Source organism: Acanthochromis polyacanthus, chromosome 3 (assembly GCF_021347895.1).
Source record: "Acanthochromis polyacanthus isolate Apoly-LR-REF ecotype Palm Island chromosome 3, KAUST_Apoly_ChrSc, whole genome shotgun sequence".
Classification (NCBI taxonomy): Eukaryota; Metazoa; Chordata; class Actinopteri; family Pomacentridae; genus Acanthochromis; species Acanthochromis polyacanthus.
Window position 1 is genome coordinate 31,225,942 of NC_067115.1, and position 22,259 is coordinate 31,248,200.

At 41.4% G+C, this 22,259-nt stretch overlaps 1 protein-coding gene across 1 annotated transcript; it reads left to right on the forward strand.

The window, feature by feature from the left end:
• Positions 1-870: 870 nt before the first annotated feature.
• Positions 871-20,401, forward strand: zbtb45 (zinc finger and BTB domain containing 45). Its single transcript, XM_022215234.2, has 5 exons — positions 871-1,959; positions 2,342-2,476; positions 6,995-7,135; positions 12,457-12,730; positions 14,815-20,401. The coding sequence occupies exons 1-5, from the start codon at positions 892-894 to the stop codon at positions 15,231-15,233; spliced, it is 2,037 nt and encodes a 678-aa protein (XP_022070926.1). The 5' UTR covers positions 871-891; the 3' UTR covers positions 15,234-20,401.
• Positions 20,402-22,259: the final 1,858 nt, after the last annotated feature.

A 22,259-nucleotide genomic window follows, 5' to 3' on the forward strand; every position in this document is an offset into this window, starting at 1 on the left:
TAACGGTGGAATTTAATCGTTCAGCCGCTGCTAACCTCGCCCGCCGTGAAGCCTCTTTAGCACAGCTGAATTGTCGTTGGTGTTTTTGCGTTACCGGCCACCCACTGTGCAGAGAATAGCCACATAAAACTGACCCGGAGGAGCCGATGGATGGAGTCGCGCGCGCGGCACGTGCTGTCATTTGTTTCAAAACAGGTGTTCCAGGTGATGCACGCGACTAATTTAGGTGGTCAGGTAGCTGGCTTTGGCGGTGTCACCTTCAGGTACGGACACACGAACTGGACCGCGAAACAAAAATGACACAATCCAGTGGAGGAAAATGGAAATCAGAGCTCTAAACAAAGGATCAGTAGGATTATAGTGCAGCATTTCCATTGTTTATTTGATTAATTCAGTCTATTCAATGCAAAATAACAAAATCGTGACAGTTTCCCAGCTCCTAAGGTGACATTTCAGACAGATGCTCGCTTTAAAATCAGTCAAAACAAGACAAGCTGCACATTCCTACGCGTTAGAAATAAGAAATGTTGTGTTTTTTTTATATCACTAATCAACGCACTGACTTAAACTTTTTGCACTCCTTTTTAGTGTTTTAATTATGTCAATATTCAAACAGGTGTATAACGAAGGCAGGAGCCGCTGGAAACAACCTCTCAGGACAACAAAGGCAGCTCCTCACCCACCAGACTGCCCGCAGCAGAGCCACAGTTTAAGAGCTTCCGTCAGACTCATGACTGTTTGAGGGGACGCGGCCCCACCGTGGCCCATGCACTGTATCCGTTTCCCTCCCTGTCCTCCTTATCCCTCAAGCTGACGCAAAACCCCAGACACCTGCCCCCCCTCCCCCACCCCCATTCCCACCCCGTCCCCAGCGACTCACCTCCTCCTGCCATGGTGTCCGGCACAGAAACCGTGCACTACATCCACCTCCATAACTCCAGCCAGTCCGTGCTGGAAGCCCTGCGCACCCAACGCCGCGAGGGCCTGTTCTGCGATGTGACCGTACGGATACACGACGCCTCGCTGCGCGCCCACGCCTGCGTCCTGGCAGCCGGCAGCCCCTTCTTCCAGGACAAGCTGCTGCTGGGTCACTCTGAAATCTCCGTGCCCCCGCTGGTGCCCGCTGAAACGGTGAAGCAGCTCGTGGATTTCATGTACAGCGGCTCGCTGGTGGTGCTGCAGTCGCAGGCCCTCTGCATCCTCACTGCCGCCAGCATCCTGCAGATTAAGACGGTCATCGACGAGTGTACACAGATCATCTCTCAGAGGAAGGCGGCGGCAGGAGCGGCGAGTGCAGCTGCAGCAGCGGCCGCAGCGGCAGCAGCAGGAGGAGGGATGCTTGGAGGAGTTCTGCCTAAGCAAGAAGAGCGCGGCGGGGGCAAAGGGAGGGATAGCAGTAGCAGTGGAAGCTGCTCTGTTGGCGGTGCAGGTGGAGGTGGGGGATATGCAAACTTCTCCAACTTCATGGCCGAATGCGGGGCTAGCAACATGGGTGGAGGGCTGGGTGGTGCCAGTGTTAGTGTCAGTGAGAGCGGCCCAGGCCCGATGGATCAAGCTAACACTGTCAATCTGATGGCGTTGGGCGACATGGGCCCCGGCTCCATGTGTGGCAGCGATGGGATGGGCGCTGGGCCAGGCACAATCCTCATGAAGCAGAGCTCCAGCTGTACTCAGGACGTAAGGTACAAGCTCCGAGACCTGTTGGCACAGACGGCCAACGGAGCCAGCACTAGTAGCACAGGGAACCTCTCGGCTGGCTGCAGCTCCGGTGTGGGCAGCGTGGACAGCATTGGCAGGGACAGCCTCCGCGGCAACACAGCTGACCTCTCTGACGACCTTGTGGGGATAGACAGATACAGCGAGGAGGAGGACTTGGACGGGAGAGAGCGGGGAAGAGATGGAGACAGAGACAGGGGGGTGAGCCACAGCCGCAAGCAGAGGCAGCCGCTAAGACTCCAGGTAGGGGGATAAGGGGAAGGGTTGCTATGGTTACAGCTTTCAGGCATGCAGAGCTGCAACGTTTTCCTTCTCTTTCTTTTTATGCTTTTCCCTCTTCTCGCACTGCATTGGCGTATATCGCTGAGATGTTTAGCACTTTGCACAATTGAGTCTCTCGTCTCAACTTCAGCAGTAATTACCTTGTTGGTATTCTATGGACTTCTGCATATTGACTGTAGGTCGTTCAACTTATCAGAACCTGCTTGAAAGGGCTGTAGCCGGGTCAATGCAGTGTTGTTCTTATAGACTTTCTGCTGCCTTTTAGCTCCAACCACTGCTGCAAATGTTGTTGTTGTTTTTTTAACCATTTAAAACTAAAAACGGACCTTTTTTTTCTCTCCAGGTGCTGGGAGGCGAGGGAGTGGTGGTGAAAGATGAAGGGGTGCAGGACACAGATGGGACTGTCTACGCCTTGGAGGACGGGAGGCGAGATCAAGAGCAGGAGGGCTCCCAGGAATCGATGCCAAGCTTCGGACAGGTACGTTAACTCAAAAGTGAACTGCAGTTTCTAGAATGTAAAACCATATTTAAAGCTGGCTTATATTGAACATTTTAGTCATTTATCAATCACTGTCTGTAGAAGGATGTAAATCGGACCCGAATACATCTTGCAGATTTTAAGTTTTGATCCTTATTTATTGCAAGAAAGACATTGTGTTAAATTTATACTCAGCATTTCTGCCACAAGTCCTCAGTAAGTAGATGGGGAAACGTGGTGGAGCGGATTTATGCCGCAGCCTGCTGTACCCTGCAGACTACACAAGGAACATCTGCCACACGGTCAAAAGGATTCAGCTTTGCCTGTCAGTTTCCTCAAAAGTGCTGCAGATGAAGTTATGATTTGAAATGGAATAATCTAATCAGTTTAGGAGATGAGCACTTGATGTTTTTCCTGCATAGCACAGCAGGTGATCATCTATGAACCCAGCACTGCAGACTTTTTTACTTATTCATCTCTTTTCTCCCTAAGCCATACTCAAATGTTAAGATTTCTAATGTAAAAACTTCGTGTTTTTAATTTATTTCTTAAGCTTTAATGTGACTCTTGACAGTGATGCAGACTTAGTTGGCCAATAAAACTGTCATAACCCAGTGACAAAAACAAAGACTGGATCCAGCTTGTGTTAGTGTGATAATGAACAAGCCATTATGTTACAGGCATTATTGCTTTAATTCTAAAACTCATTTTAGGTATAGCAGATGTTAAATGTGGCTGTGAAATTAGGCATTCAAATGAAGTACGCTGAGATTTGTCACCTCGTAGAGATTTTGCTCTTAAGGCAAGGCAATCCAATTTATTTATATGACACATTTCATACACAAAGCCAATTCATAGTGGTTTACATAGTGCATTACAGTATTAAAAAGGGAAGAAAAACATAGCATGTAAACATTTAAAAATAAAGTAAAAAAGAGAAAAGTCTAAGAAATGTAATTATAAAGCAAATATATAAAAGTATAGGTAACCTACGTGAAAATACAGTCAAGTTTGAACCAGAATATATAAAAGCGTCACATTAATAACAAGAAAAGTGCTCAGAGAGGCCAAGACTGTTCATTTCCCCATATGTCACTGTTAGAAATGCAGGATTTGTTTATTAGTTATTGACGATCAGAAATCACAGCAACGTAGAATGTGGCCATTTAGTATGCAGTGGTAGAAAAAACTTTCTGAACAACTTAAAATTTTACACAATCGCAAATATTATCATGAAATATTTGTCTTTTTAGTGTTTCAAAAAGTGTGGCTGCATTGGACAGACACAAAACAAATACAAATGATGTATTTTTTGTTTATTGTTTACAAGGAAAATGAACAGAACTAAATTCTACCAAAATGGACCAATAGTCAAAATTTCTTATTTTTCTGGAACCAGTTTTTTTTTGTTTTTTGTTTTTTTAGGGCTTTTTTTTTTTCAAATTTGTTGAGTATTATGGCTGTGCTTGTACTAAATGAAATTGCACTTAGAGAGCGCAATTTCGATTTTCAATTTTCAAATTTCCATTTCTAAGAGTGATTCTTCTTGCAGTATTTCACAAATGTATGGGGTGTCCAAATCATTTTTCCACCACTGTAGATGTACCCACAAAGAAAATGACCTTGCACTGAGCACAGGTGTGTGTTATGCATGTGTACGTTATGTACGGATACCGAATCGCGTGACCTAAATATGTAGCGGGTAGCGAGAATTGATGGGACTCGGAAACACCCTCACAATTTAATCAGTTTTTCCTTGTATCATTTCTGACGGATAAGTCCAAATAAATCTGCAGCGGTTGATTTGTAGCAGGATCACAATCATGTGATCGTCAGCAGGCACCTGACGTAGCGTTCACTTGTTGTCATGGTTACAGTGATGCTGTGCCGCTATCTTGCAATGATGCAAAAATCTTTACAGTTCAATGGATCCAGACTGTAAGGCACATCACTGCCAAAATCCAATCCCTTGGTCCTTGTGTCATTTTTGACCTTCCCCGAAAATTTCATCCAAATCCATTAGTCTGTTTTTAAGTAATGTTGTGCACAGACAGACGGACGGTCAAACCAATGCTGGTCATCACATAACTCTGCCCCATTCCTTGGTGGAGTAAAAAGCAGTTGAAATAAAAAAACAATCCTTAGCTTAGGAGGCGGATTCAGCAGCCAGCATCATGACTAAAAGCTATTTCACCATGTTTGGTCTTAAAAAGTCTTTTTCTTTTGGGTGCCTCTGTTTTTACGACACACTTAAACATCTCCTCAGGATATGGAATAACACTCTATTAACTTAAGATGTAACTGCATGCAGGATGTACTGAAGCAGCATTGTAAATGAATTGATCAGACACCACCTGGACGTGTTACAGAGAACAGCCAGGTGTAAATGATGCCTGTGACTACACATCTAACAGAACAATCAACTCAGTGTTCCGAAAGGTCATCGAAATCTTCTTCTTCATGCCGTCTCGTGGTCTCGGTCAAAAATTCTTCAAATTTGCCCCCTGTTCTCAGCACACACAAAAAATAAGTAGAGTCCCTGCCTTCTTCAGGTGGTTCTTGAGGAAAGTCTACAACTGTTCAAATAGATTGAGAGATGAGCAGTAATGTCAGGCTTCTTTCAGCATTAGTAATGTTAGTCTTAGAAATGTCTGTATTTTGAAAGAAAAGCAATTTTTTTCCAATGAAAATAACAATAAATGAATCAGAAATCCAGTCTAGACATTGTTAATGTGGTAAATGACTATTCTAGCTGGAAACAGCTGATTTTTAATGGAATATCTCCATAGAGGTACAGAGGAACATTTCCAGCAACCATCACTCCTGTGTTCTAATGCTACATTGTGTTAGCTAATGGTGTTGGAAGGCTAATTGATGATTAGAAAACCCTTGTGCAGTTATGTTAGCACATGAATAAAAGTGTGAGTTTTCAAGGAAAACATGAAACTGGCTGGGAGACCCCAAACTTTTGAACGGTAGTGTATGTCAGAAGGTCTCTAAATCCTTAAACTCTCTGGTTGTTTCAGTATTTACACACAAATCAAACTCTTAGAATTTTTTACCCTCTTCACATAGCATCATCCACCGATCAGCTACGGTATTATGACCACTGACAGGTGAAGTGAATGACATTGATCATATTGGTTTTATGTGTCGTTCTACTGGAAAACCTTGGATTTTGGCATCTGTGCTGATGAGACTTAGACACCAACGTCCCAGAACAAACGCACTCCTTCATGCACATGAAATGCAAAATCCCCGCAGGAAAATACACCCCACCACATCGCAAAAATATCAAACAATCTGGAGAATCTTGAGGAACATGTTGTTGATTTGACCTCCAAACTTCCTAGACCCCATTCCGATCAGGCATCAACAGGATGCAGTGGAACAAGTCTGATTCACAAAGTGTATCTCTCTATATGTGGTGAGCATTTCTGTGTGTGCTGCGACAAAAGCTGGAATACTTCAGGACGTTGCTGGGAATCCTCCAGTTTTTGGAAACTTCTGGAGTTTCCAAGTGATCCAGAGAAAGGATTAGTACATTCAGTGGCACATAGCAAAAATAAATAGTTATTCAAGCAACCTTGATTTTTCCAAAAATCAAATGCAAGAAGTCTAACTTTCTGGTCGTAAAACAAACATTGTTTTTCTTGTGTTTGCGTGTTTTGGAGTCATAAATAAGTCGCAAACCTTTCCTTTGCTTAACAAGTTTGAATTCTCAGTAGAACGTGGGGAAAAAACGGATGATAAATGGATTGTGTTCTAACAGTCAGTAGTTGAACTGATTGGACGGCATTGTGCAAGTAGGTTTAGTCGAAGTCTGCAACCATGCATGTGTAAGATGGTGATAAAATCAAAAAAAGGTTGCAAATTCAGATAATTAGGGATGTTTTCTGCACGTATTCTCATGAGAAAGAAGACACAAGTGAGGTGCAAAAAACACTAATTAATTTCTTCACATAAGCACATTTGTTTAAGGGAACACATACTTTGTTTCACCTGAGGAGCATTTCTCTTTCTCCACATAAAGCGTTTAAGCTGCATATTTCAGTCATCAGTCTCACACACGTCTGACAGAACAGATACGCTGGTATTTTAATGAATCCAGCTGTCTTCACTGGAGGCTTAATGACTTGCTTTATACTTGCGCTTTGTGCCCATGAATGCGGGAGGAAGTGTTTTTGTATGCTGCTGTGTAACGCCTTCTATGTAGTCACAGTTTTGTAGCGCAGAGACAGATGGGATCTACACCTATGGAGCAGGTAAAGGTTCACTATCTTACACCTAAGTAGGGCTCCGTATACATTGTGTTTGTCATTTAGAGAACCTCACACCTGACAAAATAAGTGTTTCTCAAAGGATTTTTTTTTTTATTTGCCTCGAGTGCTTTAGATGTGTGTGTTTCTTCAACAACTCTTCCAAAACATGAATGCCAGCTAAACGGTTGCCAGATTTTCTCTTTACCTTCATCTGTGTTTCTGTGTGATTTTTTTTTTATTTAATTTTTTTTTCCAGGATTTCTACGATGAGCAGGGTGTGTTTTCCGAGAGTTTCTGGCCCCAGAGCGAGCCTCCTCAGGCCATGGCTTTCAACCCCAGAGGAAGGGTCAACAAGCCTCTGACTCCACCTCCGACCACACAGTCCATCAACAACCAGGTCGGTGCCGTCAGTCTTGTGTTCATTCGCTGTGATTGCATTTAATCAGTGCTGCAGTTACAAAAGGATGCCACACGCTGTTTGTTAAAGTATTGACAAGATATGTAGTAGACTTCAGAGTTACTGTTAGCAACTACACTACCATTCAAAAGTGTAGGGTCTCTTAGAAATGTTCAGATTTTTTGAAAGAAAAGCTTTTTTTCCCAGTGAAGATAACATTAAATGAATCATAAATCCAGTCTAGACATTGCTAATGTGGTAAATGACTATTTTAGCTGGAAACGGCTGATTTTTAATGGAATATCTCCATAGAGGTACAGAGGAACATTTCCAGCAACCACTGCCCATAGATTGAGAATGGGCTTGAAATACAATGGATATTGTGTTTAGTAGTTGTACATTAGAAATGAGCAGTATTTCCAGGGTTCTCGCCAGCGCATTTCAGCGTAACGGGCCGTTACGCTGTCAGTTTAAAAGATTAGAGAGAGCAGCGTGTGTGTGTGTGGGGGGGGGGGGGGAGCGAGGGGGGGGGGGGGGGGGGGAGCGAGATGTCCGAGCGACCCTGAATGCAGCGCGAGCGAGAGAGACAGCAGTCGGTTCGGTAGAGGAGGAGAGAAGGTGTGTAGTTGCTGGGTTGGCGGTACTGTGCAGGTCAGCCACTGTTTATAGACAATAAAGGCTGCAGTGTTCTTCGATACGGCTGGGCTCCTGTGTCTTTGCCTCTACGGTTGCTGAGGAAGTGAAGGGGGTTAACCCCGGGCTTCCTGACCACGGTAGGGGGCCGAACAGGAAGGGTTAACACTGTGATTAGGGCCGCTGCGCTGTTATTTTGACAGATAACGCCATGTGCGTTTGTTTTTATCGACTGGGTGCCTATCTAGGTTAATTTATGTCTCCCCACCTCAGCCATACTTTCCTGTCGATTGACTCGTTCCCGTCTAAAATTGAGTCGTTTCCAATCTCGGGGTTACAATTAGCATGTCTCGGTTGTTTCTGTGATGCCATGTATGGTGAATAGTGACCTAAATCACGAGCATTTGGAGCATCTGTGTGACGCTCATTGGCTGACATCTGGGCCGGCCGCTCGCGAGATTTAATGAAGGCTATTGTGCATGCGGGAGGACCTGCCGTTACGCTGTAAAAAAAATCCTGGTGAGAACCCTGATTTCTATAGTCGTAGATGCTGGATTTTACTGGACAAGTGCATGTAGGGGTTTTAAGGACGTTCACAAATGAAATTCACATTTAAACCTCGTGAGCCAGACTTATCTCCACTAGGGCTGCAACTAACGATACATCGACGAGTCGTCTGAGCACGATACGTCATCAAAAGCGGAAGTGAGCGCGCAATGCAACAGAAATTCCCTTCCGACCGGAGCGCGGAACACGGACAAACGTCGGCGCGGCATCGTGCATGCATTATGTATCCACGATGCAGCGCCGACGTTTGTCCGTGTTCCGTGCTCCGGTCGGAAGGGAATTTCTGTTGCATTGCGCGCTCACTTCCGCTTTTGATGACGTATCGTGCTCAGACGACTCGTCGACGCGTCGTTTGGTGCAGCCCTAATCTCCACATCCTGACGTTGGCACTAGAGAATGGTCTGACACCTCACTATCATTCAGCCAAAGGGCAAAAAAAGCTCTGCATTGCTTGTGTTTATTTTAAACCAATCCCAGTTGCTTGGGGTGAAGGATGCCTCTGCAAGTTAGAGCTGGAGGGGGGTGTTTTTGGTGGAGCACTGGGATAGGTAGGCGAGCACTCTTATTAAAATGGCTAAATCACCAAAAGAACCAATGCATGATCTGAATCTGTATCAAAACCTGGCATTAGCAGCCTGTCATTTGTTGCTCAGAGGCTGCTGGCTGTTGTTTCCTATCAGGAATTCTTAAGACAAATTCAGCCTAATTTGATCTTAAGTGGGCCGGACCATGTAAAGTCAGAGCATGAGAACCTATAAATAACCACATAAATAACCACCATTTTTCCTTTGTTTTAGTGCAAAAAATACATTGTAAAAATGTTCACATTTAAGGAATTATCTTTTTACAAAACTTCATGAACGACCTGAAGTTTCTGTAGGAAAAAAAGTTCAATTTCAACAACATTATGCCACAGTTTATCATTTACACATTACAACTTACAGGTCACAGAGTGTCTATAAACCACACAACATTTAATCACATCTGGAACTGAATGATATAATATTTTACTTTATGATTTAAATGACAAAAAAAAACGACAAAAATATTACAAAAATGAGACACAAAACAACAAAAGCGAGAAACAAAATGGCAAAAAATTAGAAAAACAAAAAACAAAATTTTAACAAAAAGTTACAAAGCAACAAAAAATCACAAAATGATGCTCAAAACAACGAACAACACAAAAACCAAAATGACAAAAATGAGACAAAAAAACAAGCAAAACGTAAAGGAAACACAAAACAACAAAAATGAACAAAACGACAAAAACACGAGACAAACAAACAAAACTCAGATGAAAAAAAGATTTAAAAAATTACAAAATCAAGACAAAATATTCCAAATATTCGAATCTCAAAATAAATATTCGGATACCACCGTCACGACTGAATATTCAGGTCCCGCTCTAAAAACGACAAATGTCAACATTTTGAGAATGTACTTTCTTGCACTAAAACAAACAAAAAGATTTGGAGTTGTGGTTATTTATAGGTTATTATGCTCTGGTTTTACTGCTCACTTTAGATCAAATTGGGCTGAATGTGGACCCTGAACTAAAATTAGTTTGACACCTCTGACTTCAATCTTTAAAATACAAATGTGACAGTTTTCATGCCTTTTCTCTGTCTCTTCTTATCATAAATTGCTTATCTCTGTATTTTAGACTTTTGGTTTCACAAAAGAAACAAAATGGAGACAGAAAAGGTACAAACTGGGACGATGTTCTCCCAATTTTCTGCCATTTTATAGTGTAACCAATTAGGCAGACAGTCAGGAAAGTAATCAGTGGTTTAATTGACAATGACAATAATTGTTGCTGCTCTACATTTTATATTTAATGACATTTAGAGGATGAGAAAGGATGGAAGTGTTATACATTAGAAGTACTCAGTGCAGTGAATCATGTTGCAATGATGAGTCTTGCTATACCTTTCTGGGTGTGACTGGTTTCATTTAGTGAAGATGTCTGCTGTATCCCATCTGGCTTTTGTGACAACTGACAAAAGGCAGAATTTAGCACAGTGCAGCGTTAAAATAATAAAACCCACACACTGAACTCAGAACAATTAAACACAGATAAGACAGAAACACAATTGAAGGATTCAGCTTTAGTGAGATGGACTGTTTTTTTCCCCTCTCCAAGTCCCTGCCTACACACTTTGACTGACAGGTGTGTTGACTTAGAAAATAAAAATGCTACAGAAACTTGCATTTCAATTTTTCGAGAGCAGACACGAGTGTGGAAAGGTAAATGCCACTGAGGTTGAACTTACCCTCATGCAGTAAAAGTTAAATGGCACATTGAAGTAAAAAAATATTTTTTGTCTTTGATAATTTAACAACAGTTGTAGCTGCAGTTTAAAAATATGTTTTTGATTTAAAAGACACAAAGTTAAGAGTAGAGCAGTGAAAAAAATTAAATGTTACGTGTTTTGTATTTTTATGGACATGTTTGCTACATTGCTTTAATTATTGAAGTAAAGATTAAAAAGACTAGTAACTCATTAAATTAATGCATTACAGTACAGTTAATTCAAATTACATTAAACAATACACAAGTGAATAATACTGGCAGACAGTGTGCACACAAAATGTCAACTGACATTTAGTGGATTTTGAATAAATGTGTAAAACAGTTGCTGTACAGTATTAATATCAATTTTATTGTGTTTATCTTAAATTTTTCTAAAGACACATTAACAAAACAAAGCCTGCGTATATACTGTATAGACGTGAATGGATATACTGCATGCAAAAAAAGCACAAAGCTAATTAAACTGTTCAACAGTTTTGGGTCACCCAAAGAATTTCATGTTTTCCATGAAAACTCACACTTTTATTCATGTGCTAACATAATTGCACACGAATTTTCTAAGTTGCTCTATATGAGCTAAAGTTGATACTATTGGTTAAAGTTGATCGATATTAAAGTTGCTCAAAACTGAGTTGAAGTTGCTGTACATTAGCTGAAGTTGCTCCATATTAGTGAAAGTTGCTCTAACAAAGTCGCTCTATAGAAGTTAAAGTTGCTCCATCTTAGCTGAAGTTGATATTAATGGTTAAAGTTGCTCAAAAATGAATTAAAGTTGCTCAAAAATGAGTTAAAGTTGCTCTATATTAGCTAAACGTGATATTATTTATTAACCCCTTAAGCTTCAGTGTACCGCCGGCGGTACACTTACTAATTTGCATAGGAATTTCAAGAATGTCCGACGGCTGCAAACACGATTATACAAACACTATACGCCGATGGAAAGCTTAGATTCTCATGAATCCGCCGGTATAAACCACTTTCAGATGCGATTACCACAGCGGGTGAGAAGAACACATTTGTCCGACAAAAACGAATATCCATCCATCCGTTCTCTATACACGGCTTCAACGCACACAGCGCGACTCACATTTCCGGGTTCGTTATTACACACAAAAAAAAGATTCCACAAAAAACGGCCATAATCCAAGCTTTAACATCCAGATGACACAAGCCAGTAAACTATTTTATCCAAAACATGTCTTGAAGTCTGTATAAAATCCACGAATCGGTCATTTTCAAGGAAATGCACCTCGTGATGCCCATCCAATATTCCCTGTATTTTTCGTAATTTTTTTAATTTAAAAATAGAATATTAGCAATTTTTTTGTACTGAAAACGGCTGGAATTGACTGAAGCTTAAAGGGTTAAAGGTGCTCTATATTAGCTAAACATGATATTATTTATTAAAGTTGCTCTATATCAGCTAAACTTGATATTGATTGAAGTTGCTCTGTATTAGCTGAAGTTAATATTATTGGTTAAAGTTGCTCAAAAATGATTAAAAGTTTCTCAAAATGAGTTGAAGTTGCTCTACATTAGCTAAAGTTGCTCCATATTAGTGAAAGTTGCTCTGTAACAATTAAAGTCGCTCTATTGAAGTTAAAGTTGCTCCATCTTAGCAGAAGTTGATATTAAATGCTAAAATTGCTCTGTATCAGTTAAAGTTGCCCCTGTATTGTTTAAAGTTGCTCTAAAATGAGTTGAAGTTGCTCTACATTAGTTAAAATTGCTCTATATTAGCTAAACTTAATATCATTTATTAAAGTTGGTCAGAACTGACGGTCTATACTGCGTTCCTCCACAGCTTCTGTTTCAGTACCCAGTGAGCCAGTCGCAGCCAGCTCCGTTTTATGTCGGTGGGCCCATGGGTGGGATTGACAGCATGGCGGGGACTGAGCCCAGTCAGCAGGCTCCGCCCCCCACTCCAATGACCCCGGCCCCGCCGCCCTCCACCTCCTCTTGCTCCGCTGGGCCATCCCCTTCATCCCAGGGATCCGAGACCTCGTTCGACTGCATGCACTGTGGCAAATCTTTACGTTCCAGGAAGAACTACAGCAAGCACATGTTCATCCACTCTGGTAGGTTCACCTCACACAGTGATTGGCCAGCTATGCGTAGGTGCAAAAACTTCTCTCTGTCTCACTCTTCTTTCTGTGTTACGCAACCGTTTCTGTCACTTTTTATGTGAACAGCGGAGTCTATCGCTATGAGAACGTCTGCACAGTTACTCCCATATTTAAGGAATAGGGCAGTCTGCGTGGCGGCTAGCTGCTGCTGCTGTTAAGATTAGCATAATTCAAGCCACTTATGTCCAGAGTGCTCTTTAGTCATTCTCTGGCAGTGTTTGTTCTCCAAGTCAAGAAATAAAATATTTATAGTTTGCATAATGCCGTTGAAATTTGTATACAAAAAAATTTTCAAGCTTCTTGAAGATCCAGTCATGACCCAAGCAGAGAGAGCCACCAAGCCACTGTGCTGCTCGGACACTCAAAGTGTCGAAAAAATGATGGATAAAAGATGAATGATGCACCTTTCAGTCATGAAGGCGACTGACATTTGTTGCGATGAGTTCCTGCTTTGTGGTCTGTGTTCTTAATGTAGTAAAACTCAACAGTTTGTAATTTTAAGAGCAAGGACCTTTCTGTTCAAATTAGAAATGACATGACTATTGCAAGCTCACACAGATCTGAATGATTTAACGTTTTAGTGATAATACACAGTGGCGTATTTGACACTATACACTTGTGTTGAGCAAATGAATCCGCAATCGAAACATTGATTTTGAAGGGAAGTTGTGGTGCAATCAGAGGTCAAGCTCATCCAGCCGGCTAGGCTATGAAAACATTAATTTCCTGCAGGCATTGTGGATGCAGCTCAGGATGTCGAAGGCCAACATGCTGGTTTTATGATGGTCCTTTGCAAATGCATCACAGACAATCAGTCATAAGAGTGAATGGTGAAGGAAAGGATGTTTTATATGTTTACTAGTTAATAATAGTAATGAAGAAAAAGAAAGTCAATTCACTGTGACACTCAAAGGCTACTGGTAGCTACAGACGTTGGTGAATGAATCAGTTGTTTGAACGGCTCTTTTAAGTGAACGGTGAGAACCGGTTAGCAGTTCCAAGCTGTTCGTATGTGTAAATTGCTAATGCTTTCTTCACGTGTCACCTGTGTTCCCCATGAGTCTGAGCTGTCCATGCTTCATTCACATGAACGCAGCTCTATGTGCAGCTAGCTTAGAGGAGGAGTGTGAGCCCCGCCCGAGTCCGACTGACTGGAGACTAAAGCATAGCTACATTTACTGCTTTATCAGGGAGGAGGAGATATTGGAAACGGGAAAAAAGAAAACATAAAATGATCCGGAGTCAAAGGAAACGTAGCAGCATTTGGATGCACTTTTCTGGGGCTGACACGCAAAGTAGAGCACAGTGCAATATTTGTCAGTCATGGTATCATTTCTGACAGCTGAAATATTGAAAAGGTTCAACATAGACTGTATCTATTTAACATAGATGTACCCATAAACAAAATGACCTTGTGCTGAGCACAGGTGTGTGTTATGCACGTGTACGTTATGTACGGATACCAAATCGCATGACCTAAATATGTAGCGGGTTGCAGGAATTGATGGGACTCAGAAACACCCCCACAATTTAATCAATTGTTCCTTGTATCATTTCTGACAGATAAGTCCTGATAATTCCACTGTAGCAGATTTGTAGTAGGGTTGCGATCATGTGATCGTCAGCAGGCAGCTGATGTAGTGTTTACTAGTTAGCATAGTTACAGTGCCGCTATCTCACAATGATGCAGAACTCATTAATGAATCTGTGGATCCAGACTATGAGCTGCATCACTCCCAAAATCTAATCACTTGGTCCTTCTGTCATTTCTGACCTTCCCTGAAAACTTCCTCTGAATCCGTGAGTCCGTTTTTGAGTAATGTTGCTGACAGACAGACAAACCAACACCGATCGTCACAGAACTCCACTGAGTTCCTTGACAGAGTAATTAAGCTTAGCTGCAGAGGTACATGTGCATAAAATGAATAAACAGATAATAAATGATCTTCTAAAAGCTTATGGTTCATTTTACTTTCACATATGAGCTATGATGTATGAAGATGGAAAAACAAATTCCTACCTGCCTGCCCCTCCAGGTCAGAAACCTCATCAGTGCTCCATCTGCTGGCGCTCCTTCTCCCTGCGGGACTACCTCCTCAAACACATGGTGGTGCATACTGGCGTCAGGGCCTTCCAGTGCACCATGTGCGGTAAGCGGTTCACCCAGAAAAGCTCCCTCAACGTGCACATGCGCACACACCGTGCTGAGCGCACCTTCCAGTGCAACGTGTGCCACCGGGCTTTCACCCACCGCACCTTGCTGGAGCGCCATGCCCTGCAGCACGCCCACCACGCCCCCCAGACCCCGGGCCAGGGCCAAGGGCGTGGAGCCGACATGACCTCACCTACCAAGCACAGTCCTCCAGCTATGGGAGGGCCCTCAGGTATGGCTGGCGCGGCTGGCATGGTTGGTAGCATGGCCAACATGCCCAGCCATGGAGCTTCCTCCACCTAGAAAGAGAGCGATGAAAAGTTAAAGGGGAGAGAAGGGGAGGTTAGTGAGCGAGCCCATTCCTTGAACCAACACTTATTTGGTCCTAACAGCCTTGTTGATCTTTTGTTCTGGTGGAAGAGCGCTTACAGGTCCCCATTGTTTTTAGCTTAAAGCCACCTTCAATCAGGGTTCCTACACAGGGCTGGAAGGCCTTTTAAGTTTGAAAATATTGTAAATGTATAAAGTGTTTTGGAATTGCACAAAAATCCTGGGAAAGTTTGAGAGGAGAAAAAAAGATTCCTTTTCTGGAAACCCGTCGTAAATAGTTGTAGCCCTACTGTCATTTCCTGTGTTGTGACATTTGTTGCCGTGAGGATTAATCATCAGCTGTAGAGCAGCATCGCTAGCAATCACACGCCTCATCGAATAGCCATCCAGAAAAAGTCTTGAAATGTGTAGGAACCCTGTTTCAAAGAGACCAGAGACTCACCAAAGAGGTTAGGAAAACAGCCGGGTTTGGGTGAGGAGGAGGGAGGGTGTGGCGTTTCTAGGTGGAGGTGGGGGTGGGGGGTGGGATGAAGATTGGTGTTAAAAGGAGTTGCATGTTAGGGGTGGGTGGGGCGGGCATTGTGCAAGGTTTGATTCACTCTCAATTCATTTAATTCAATCGATTCTCCTCGTCGAACCTTTAAGTCCTATAAATCAACCATGAAAATAACAGGAGCAACGAGCTCATGTGACGGTTGTAGCAAATGGTTTTGTTGGAGACATCGGCAAATACGTGAGTAAAATGTTGTCCTAACTAATAGATGAAGCAATTCTAAAAGGAGCCATAGCATAAAGAATTTATTTTTAAGGATTTTATCATCATATTTTGCTGCCTCTTGTGTACTAGCAAGGTAGCGCGAAAATGTCAGTTAGCATTACTATTATTAACATGTTTGTTGTCCAGCTTTTTTTATTATCCTCCTTCTGATTCTGATACTTGCATATGTATATTAATTATATACTTGACCAGTTTAGTATGTCAGTGAAAACTAGCCCTTGCAAAGTAGTGCTATCTAGCTAGCTTGCTAGCTATAGCTGATGGCCTGAATCAGCCATAAGTATTGCACCGTGGAACCAGTGGAGCCTTCAGTCTACAAAGAAAAAATATTTTTCAAATTAAATTTCAGTGAGTAAGTTAAAGATTCATTTAATGAAGCTGATCAGTGTGGTCCAATGTAAACAGTTTTACATGACAAAAGTCTTGTAAAGACTCAGCACTTCGAGCACAGATCAGATAGTCCTGCTTCATGTCGTTCGTTTATTTTGCTTCCACCAGTTTTCATATTAAGATGTTTCCAACTTAAGGCAAAGTCCTACAAGGTCAGTTTGATGTCAGGGTTAGGTTAGGAGTGAACAGTTGTTTGATTTCTTATAGAAATCACAGTTTTCCCTTTGATAACTGCTTCATTTCAAAGGCTGCAGGTGGGAGTGTAAGTTCTTCAGCACATCTGACCAGTGGTTTAAACCGACTCACCACATTTTAAGTCTACTCCACAGTAAATAGTGAACTGCTTGATTTAAAATACGGATATTAATGCTGAAACAATTCCTCGAGTTAATCGTTTACTAAAATTCCTTGTGGCAAAATTCTCAGAATCGAGGCTTCGTTTAATCCACTACATACTAGACCCAACGTCACTAACTAGTCCGGACTCAGACTTCATCTGATACAGACTCAGACCTATAATCAATAAATTAAAAGGGGATTTAAATTTGACGGAGCGCTTCTATTTTAACCCTCATGTCGTCCTGTGGGTCAAAATTTACCCGTTTTAAAGTTTGAAAATGTGGAGAAAAAAATATATATTTTCACAGTGAAACTTCTGATGTCCACATTTTCAACAACTTTGAGAAATCCTTGAACATTTTTGGTGACAAAAAAAATGTTGAAAATGTTTCTTAAGAACATTCACAAAAAAATCAACCAAAATCCAGGGAATTTGCTGGATTTTTTTTGTGAATGTTCTTAAAGAAAGTATTAGAAGTTTTACTGATTTATATGTCATCACTTCAGATATTTTTTACGGGGCAACTTTTGTAGTGTTCACAATATTTAGCAGATTAGAGGACTGTACCAGTTTAATATAGTCGGGCTTTCTTTGTGCGAGTCAACCAAAACTAAAACCTCAGTCAGGGTTAACAGGGATGAAGGTGGTTTTCAACATAGAGAAAATAGGTCAGTTGCCAAAGATAAAACAACATATTGTACATGACATGGTATGAAGAGCGACAAAGCCAGCATTTGGTGCTTATGATGGTCGCTTAAGTCAATAACAGGACAGTCAAAGCCGTTGGTGTCAGCCGGAGCTCAGAGATTTAATATTCAGTTTATATTATTATTTTCATTTTCTATTCGGTTAAGTTTGTGCTCCTCTCCTCCATTTTGTTGGTTCCCTGCATCGTGTAAAAACAGCAGCATTGATGACACCGCCACCTTTCTGAGAAGTTCTGAGATTTTATGTGCACATATTCACTTGAGCTCAAAAGGCTGCCTGTGTAAACAATGCCTCAGTTTTTACTCTTTAACAGAGCTGCTGTTTTTCTGATGAAGTGCACCGATGGATATTTTTACCAAATCCTACAGACATGCACTACCGTTCAAAAATTTGGGGTCGTTTAGAAATGTCCTTATTTTTGAAAGAAAATATTTTTTTTCCAACAATAAATTAATCAGAAATACAGTCTAGACATTGCTAATGTATTAAATGACTATTCTAGCTGGAAACATCTGATTTTTAATGGAATATCTCCACAGAGGTACAGAGGAACATTTCCAGCAACCATCACTCCTGTGTTCTAATGCTACATTGTGTTAGCTAATGGTGTTGAAAGGCTAACTGATGATTAGAAAACCCTTGTGCAGTTATGTTAGCACATGAATAAAAGTGTGCATTTTCATGGAAAACATGAAATTGTCTGTGTGACCCCAAACTTTTGAATGGTAGTGTTGTTTAAGCAACATGTACAGCCAGTTATGTGTAGTTGGACAGCTAACGTTAACGACCTTTGAATGCACCTTTTGGTATATTTGAGATTTAGAAAAGGACCTCCTGAAATAAGTGAATTGAATGTGAATGGAACCCGGCATCATTTAGGAGGGGATGAGGGCGACAAAGAAGATTGTTGATGAATGAATCGACGGGGAAGAAAAATAGTCAAGTGAGACTGCAGCAGTAGGGAGGGGAGGGAGGGAAAGGGAGGTGGGGTGGGGTAGGAGGAGAAGGAGGCGGGATGCACAGCAGCGTGAATGAAATTCACCATCATCCATCAGACCGCTTTGTAACATTTTCCACAGGCGCCACCGTTCGGCCCCAGGATCATATACCTCGAACCAGGATGAGCCCCTGACGGCTCAGAGGGACACTATTTTCTCATTTGAAATGTTTGGGAAACATTTCGGCATGTTTTACACACACACACACACCTACAATTACCTCGGTGGTCCAAAGACAGGCATTATGCTTCACATCTTTTAAGCTACATCAAACGAAGAAACCGTGAAAACTAAAGCTACGATAGATCCATTTACTTTTGAAAGCTTGCTAAAGTAATTCTGTGTAAAATTCCTGTACATCACTATAACGCTCAGTTTGTTATTTGTTGCTCATGTGATTCTTTGATGCAGAAATAAGGGAGAGCATTAAAAAAAAAAGTCTTTTCAAGAGAAAGAGCCATTCGGAGGAGGTTAAACTTGGATGAATAACTATGACAAATCAGTGACTATTATCAGGATTTTTATTGAGTGTTTGGTTGTGTTTGTCTTTTGGGGCTCTGGTTAATAATAAATGGGAAGTGTTTGTTGCTTAAAAAAATAAAAGCTTTTTTCATGGCACTATAAAAAAACAACTTTTCAACCTTTTAGTAAAACTAAATTAATCATGAAAATGTACAATCACCCCTTCAAATTTGGACAACGTCGAACGTGTGATAATGTAAATTATCACATTAATATTTATGACGATTTGATCTCTATGCACAATTAAGTTTGCACATCATGTTACTGAGACCTAGGTGGTGTTGTCCCCTAAAGTATTTGGCCTAAGATTGGTTTTTTATTTTACTTTTTTTTTAACACCTTAAAGGTGTTTTTTAAAAAGACCTAATGTGTCCCTGCTTTTTGCTCATTTTCCTCAGTGTTTGTTAGTCGAAGCATTATATAATATCCAGTAGTTTTCTTCGACTTTGTAAGAGCCTTCTAATTGCCATGATTTTATAAGTGGACCTCCCTAATATTTGAGAAATTTTGAGCTTTGAGAATTTTTGCGAGTGATGAAATAATTTGACAAAAAAATCACTTTAATCGAGACTTCATTTCATTTAAAAAAGGAAAAAAAAAAGTGAATCCAGCTAAGATTAAAATTCTTTCTGCCTTGACTTCACTATAAATATTGACATAAAATGTCCCACTTCAATGTGGAAAAAAGCTGCTTATTTACACAGAGCAGGCCTGGCAGCGTGCGAGCGTTGGCTTCTGAACGTTGCAAACTAACTTGCAGACTCAGTAGTTTGTTTCTCCAGTGTTGTGGTTTAAAAAGAGTTAAAGTGAAGCTGGACTGAAACTCCTCCAACTCGCTGTCAGTTATAAGCTATATAGAAATTTTACCGCCAAAACTTTGGTGCTTTCTTTTTTTTTTTTTTTTGAAAATATTTACCTCATTAGCCAGTTGCCAACGCCGCGCTGTGGTCTGGGTTTGGTAAATAAGCAGTGTTGAGCTGTTTCAGAGGTTTGATCTATCCTCAGCAGTGGAAGTGGTTTTGGTGCATTTTGTCTGAGGCGGACCCTTGTACAGTACTGTAATATGTGTGCTTTGAAGCCATGTCAGCGCATTGTAACGTACTGTGTTATGCCTTTTTTTCTGTTCTCTGTTTTGTGTTTTATTGAGACGGATGATAATTGTTTTTCTACATTAATATTTCTTTAACAGAGGTTAAATATGTCAGAAGAAGAAACAGTCATTTTATAAAAAAAACACTTGTCATCGTAAACATACATCTTTTATGTATAAAAAGACTAAAGGCATGATTTTAACTTTTTCTGAGAACTTAGATGTCGTACTCAATGAATTAATTGAATTTTAAAAATGAGTGATTTCAAAGATTTCTTTCTCCAAATAAAAAGTCTTCTATGGCTCCCAGCCAGATGTTTGTCCTAGATCTAAGTTTTTTCAAATACTGTTAGTTATTTCTTCTTTTGCGTGTTTGTGCCGACCAAAGCTCAGTGTTGGTGCCACTATGTCTCCTCATCGAACATCCATCATCCATACACCGCTTAATCCTTATTAGGGTCATGGGGGCTGGAGTCTATTCCAGTTGACTTAGAGTGAAGACAGGGAACACCCTGGACTGGTCACCAGTCTGTCACAGGACTACCTATAGAGACAAACAATCACACTCACATTCACACCTACGGACAATTTAGAATCACCAGTTATCCTGAGCATGTTTATTGACCATGGGACGAAGCCGAAGAACCCTGTCACTTCACAGGTGATCCTTCTCAACTTTAATCTGTGGAATTTCTTCCCTTCTTAATGGGGTTGGGACCATCAGCTGTGTTGTGCAGAAGTCAGGTTGGTACACAGTTGACAGCCCTATTTGACAACTGTTAGAATCCATATTATGGCAAGAACCAATCAGCTAAGAAAAGAAAAACCACAGTCCATCATTACTTTAAGAACTGAAGGTCAGTCAGTCTGGAAAATTGCAAAAAGTTTGAATGTATCCCCAAGTGCAGTCACAAAAACCATCAAGCGAGATGATGGAACTGGCTCACGAGGACCACCGCAGGAAAGGAAGACCAAGAGTAGACAGAGGAGACTGATCAATCAGGCCTTTATGGTCAAACAGCTGCTAAGAAACCACCACTAAGGGAAAGCAACAAGCAGAAGAGATTTTTTTGGACCAAGAAACACAAGGAATGGACATTGGACCAGTGGAAATCTGTGCTTTGGTCTCATGAGTCTAAATTTCAGATCTTTTCTTCCACCTGCTGTGTCTTTGTACGACACAGAAAAGATGAATGGATGGTCTCTACATGCATGGTTCTCACCGTGAAGCATGGAGGAGGAGGTGTGATGGTGTGGGGGTGATTTGCTGGTGATACTGTTGGGGATTTATTCCAAATTGAAGGAACACTGAACCAGCATGGCTACCACAGCATCCTGCAGTGACATGATATCCCATCCGGTTTGCATTTAGTTGGACCATCATTTATTTTTCAACAGGACAATGACTCCAAACACACCTCCAGGCTGTGGAAGGACTATCTGACCAAGAAGGAGAGTGATGGAGTGCTGCATCAGATGACCTGACCTCCACAGTCACCTGACCTAACCCCAATCCAGATGGTTTGGGATGAGATGGACCACAGAGTGAAGGCAAAAGGACCAACAAGTGCTCAGAATCTCTGGGAACTCCTTCAAGACTGTTGGAAAACCATTTCAGCTTCTACCTCATGAAGCTCATGGAGAGAATGCCAAGAGTGTGGAAAGCAGTAATCAAAGCAAAGGTGACCATTTTGAAGAATCTAAAATATAAAATATGTTTTGACTTATTTCACACTTTCTTTGTTTACTACATATTTCCATGTGTGTTCATTCATTGCTTTGATGCCTTCAGTGAGAATCTACAATGCAAATAAAGAAAAACCATTAAGTGAGAAGGTGTGTCCAAACTTTTGACTGGTAGTGTATCTCAGCGCTTAATCCTTCAGAATTTCAACAAATTTATCAGGAGCACAGTGTAAAAGCCGTGTTTTCTAGCTGTCTTTCCTGAAGGCTGGTAGATAATCTTTTTTTTTCTGCTGCTCGGGCCTTTGAAGGTCTGGCTGGTTGAGGCTGAACTCTGGCCAGAAGGCATCTGTTACTCAACAACATCTGTTCCTGTTACTCTCTTTCTCCCAACATGCCGAGGGACACACAGGCTCTCCCAAGGGTGGCCTTTTGTGTGTCCCATTGTCAATTCCATCATTGTCTGCTGAAGTCTGTTCCCATAATGCCG

Bases quoted from the DNA above. Each gene is read 5' to 3' on its own strand.
- zbtb45 (XM_022215234.2), top strand. From the start codon at position 892: ATGGTGTCCGGCACAGAAACCGTGCACTACATCCACCTCCATAACTCC. The intron at 7,136-12,456 runs GTCGGTGCCGTC...GTTCCTCCACAG, and splicing joins CACAGTCCATCAACAACCAG to CTTCTGTTTCAGTACCCAGT. The intron at 12,731-14,814 runs GTAGGTTCACCT...CTGCCCCTCCAG, and splicing joins GCACATGTTCATCCACTCTG to GTCAGAAACCTCATCAGTGC.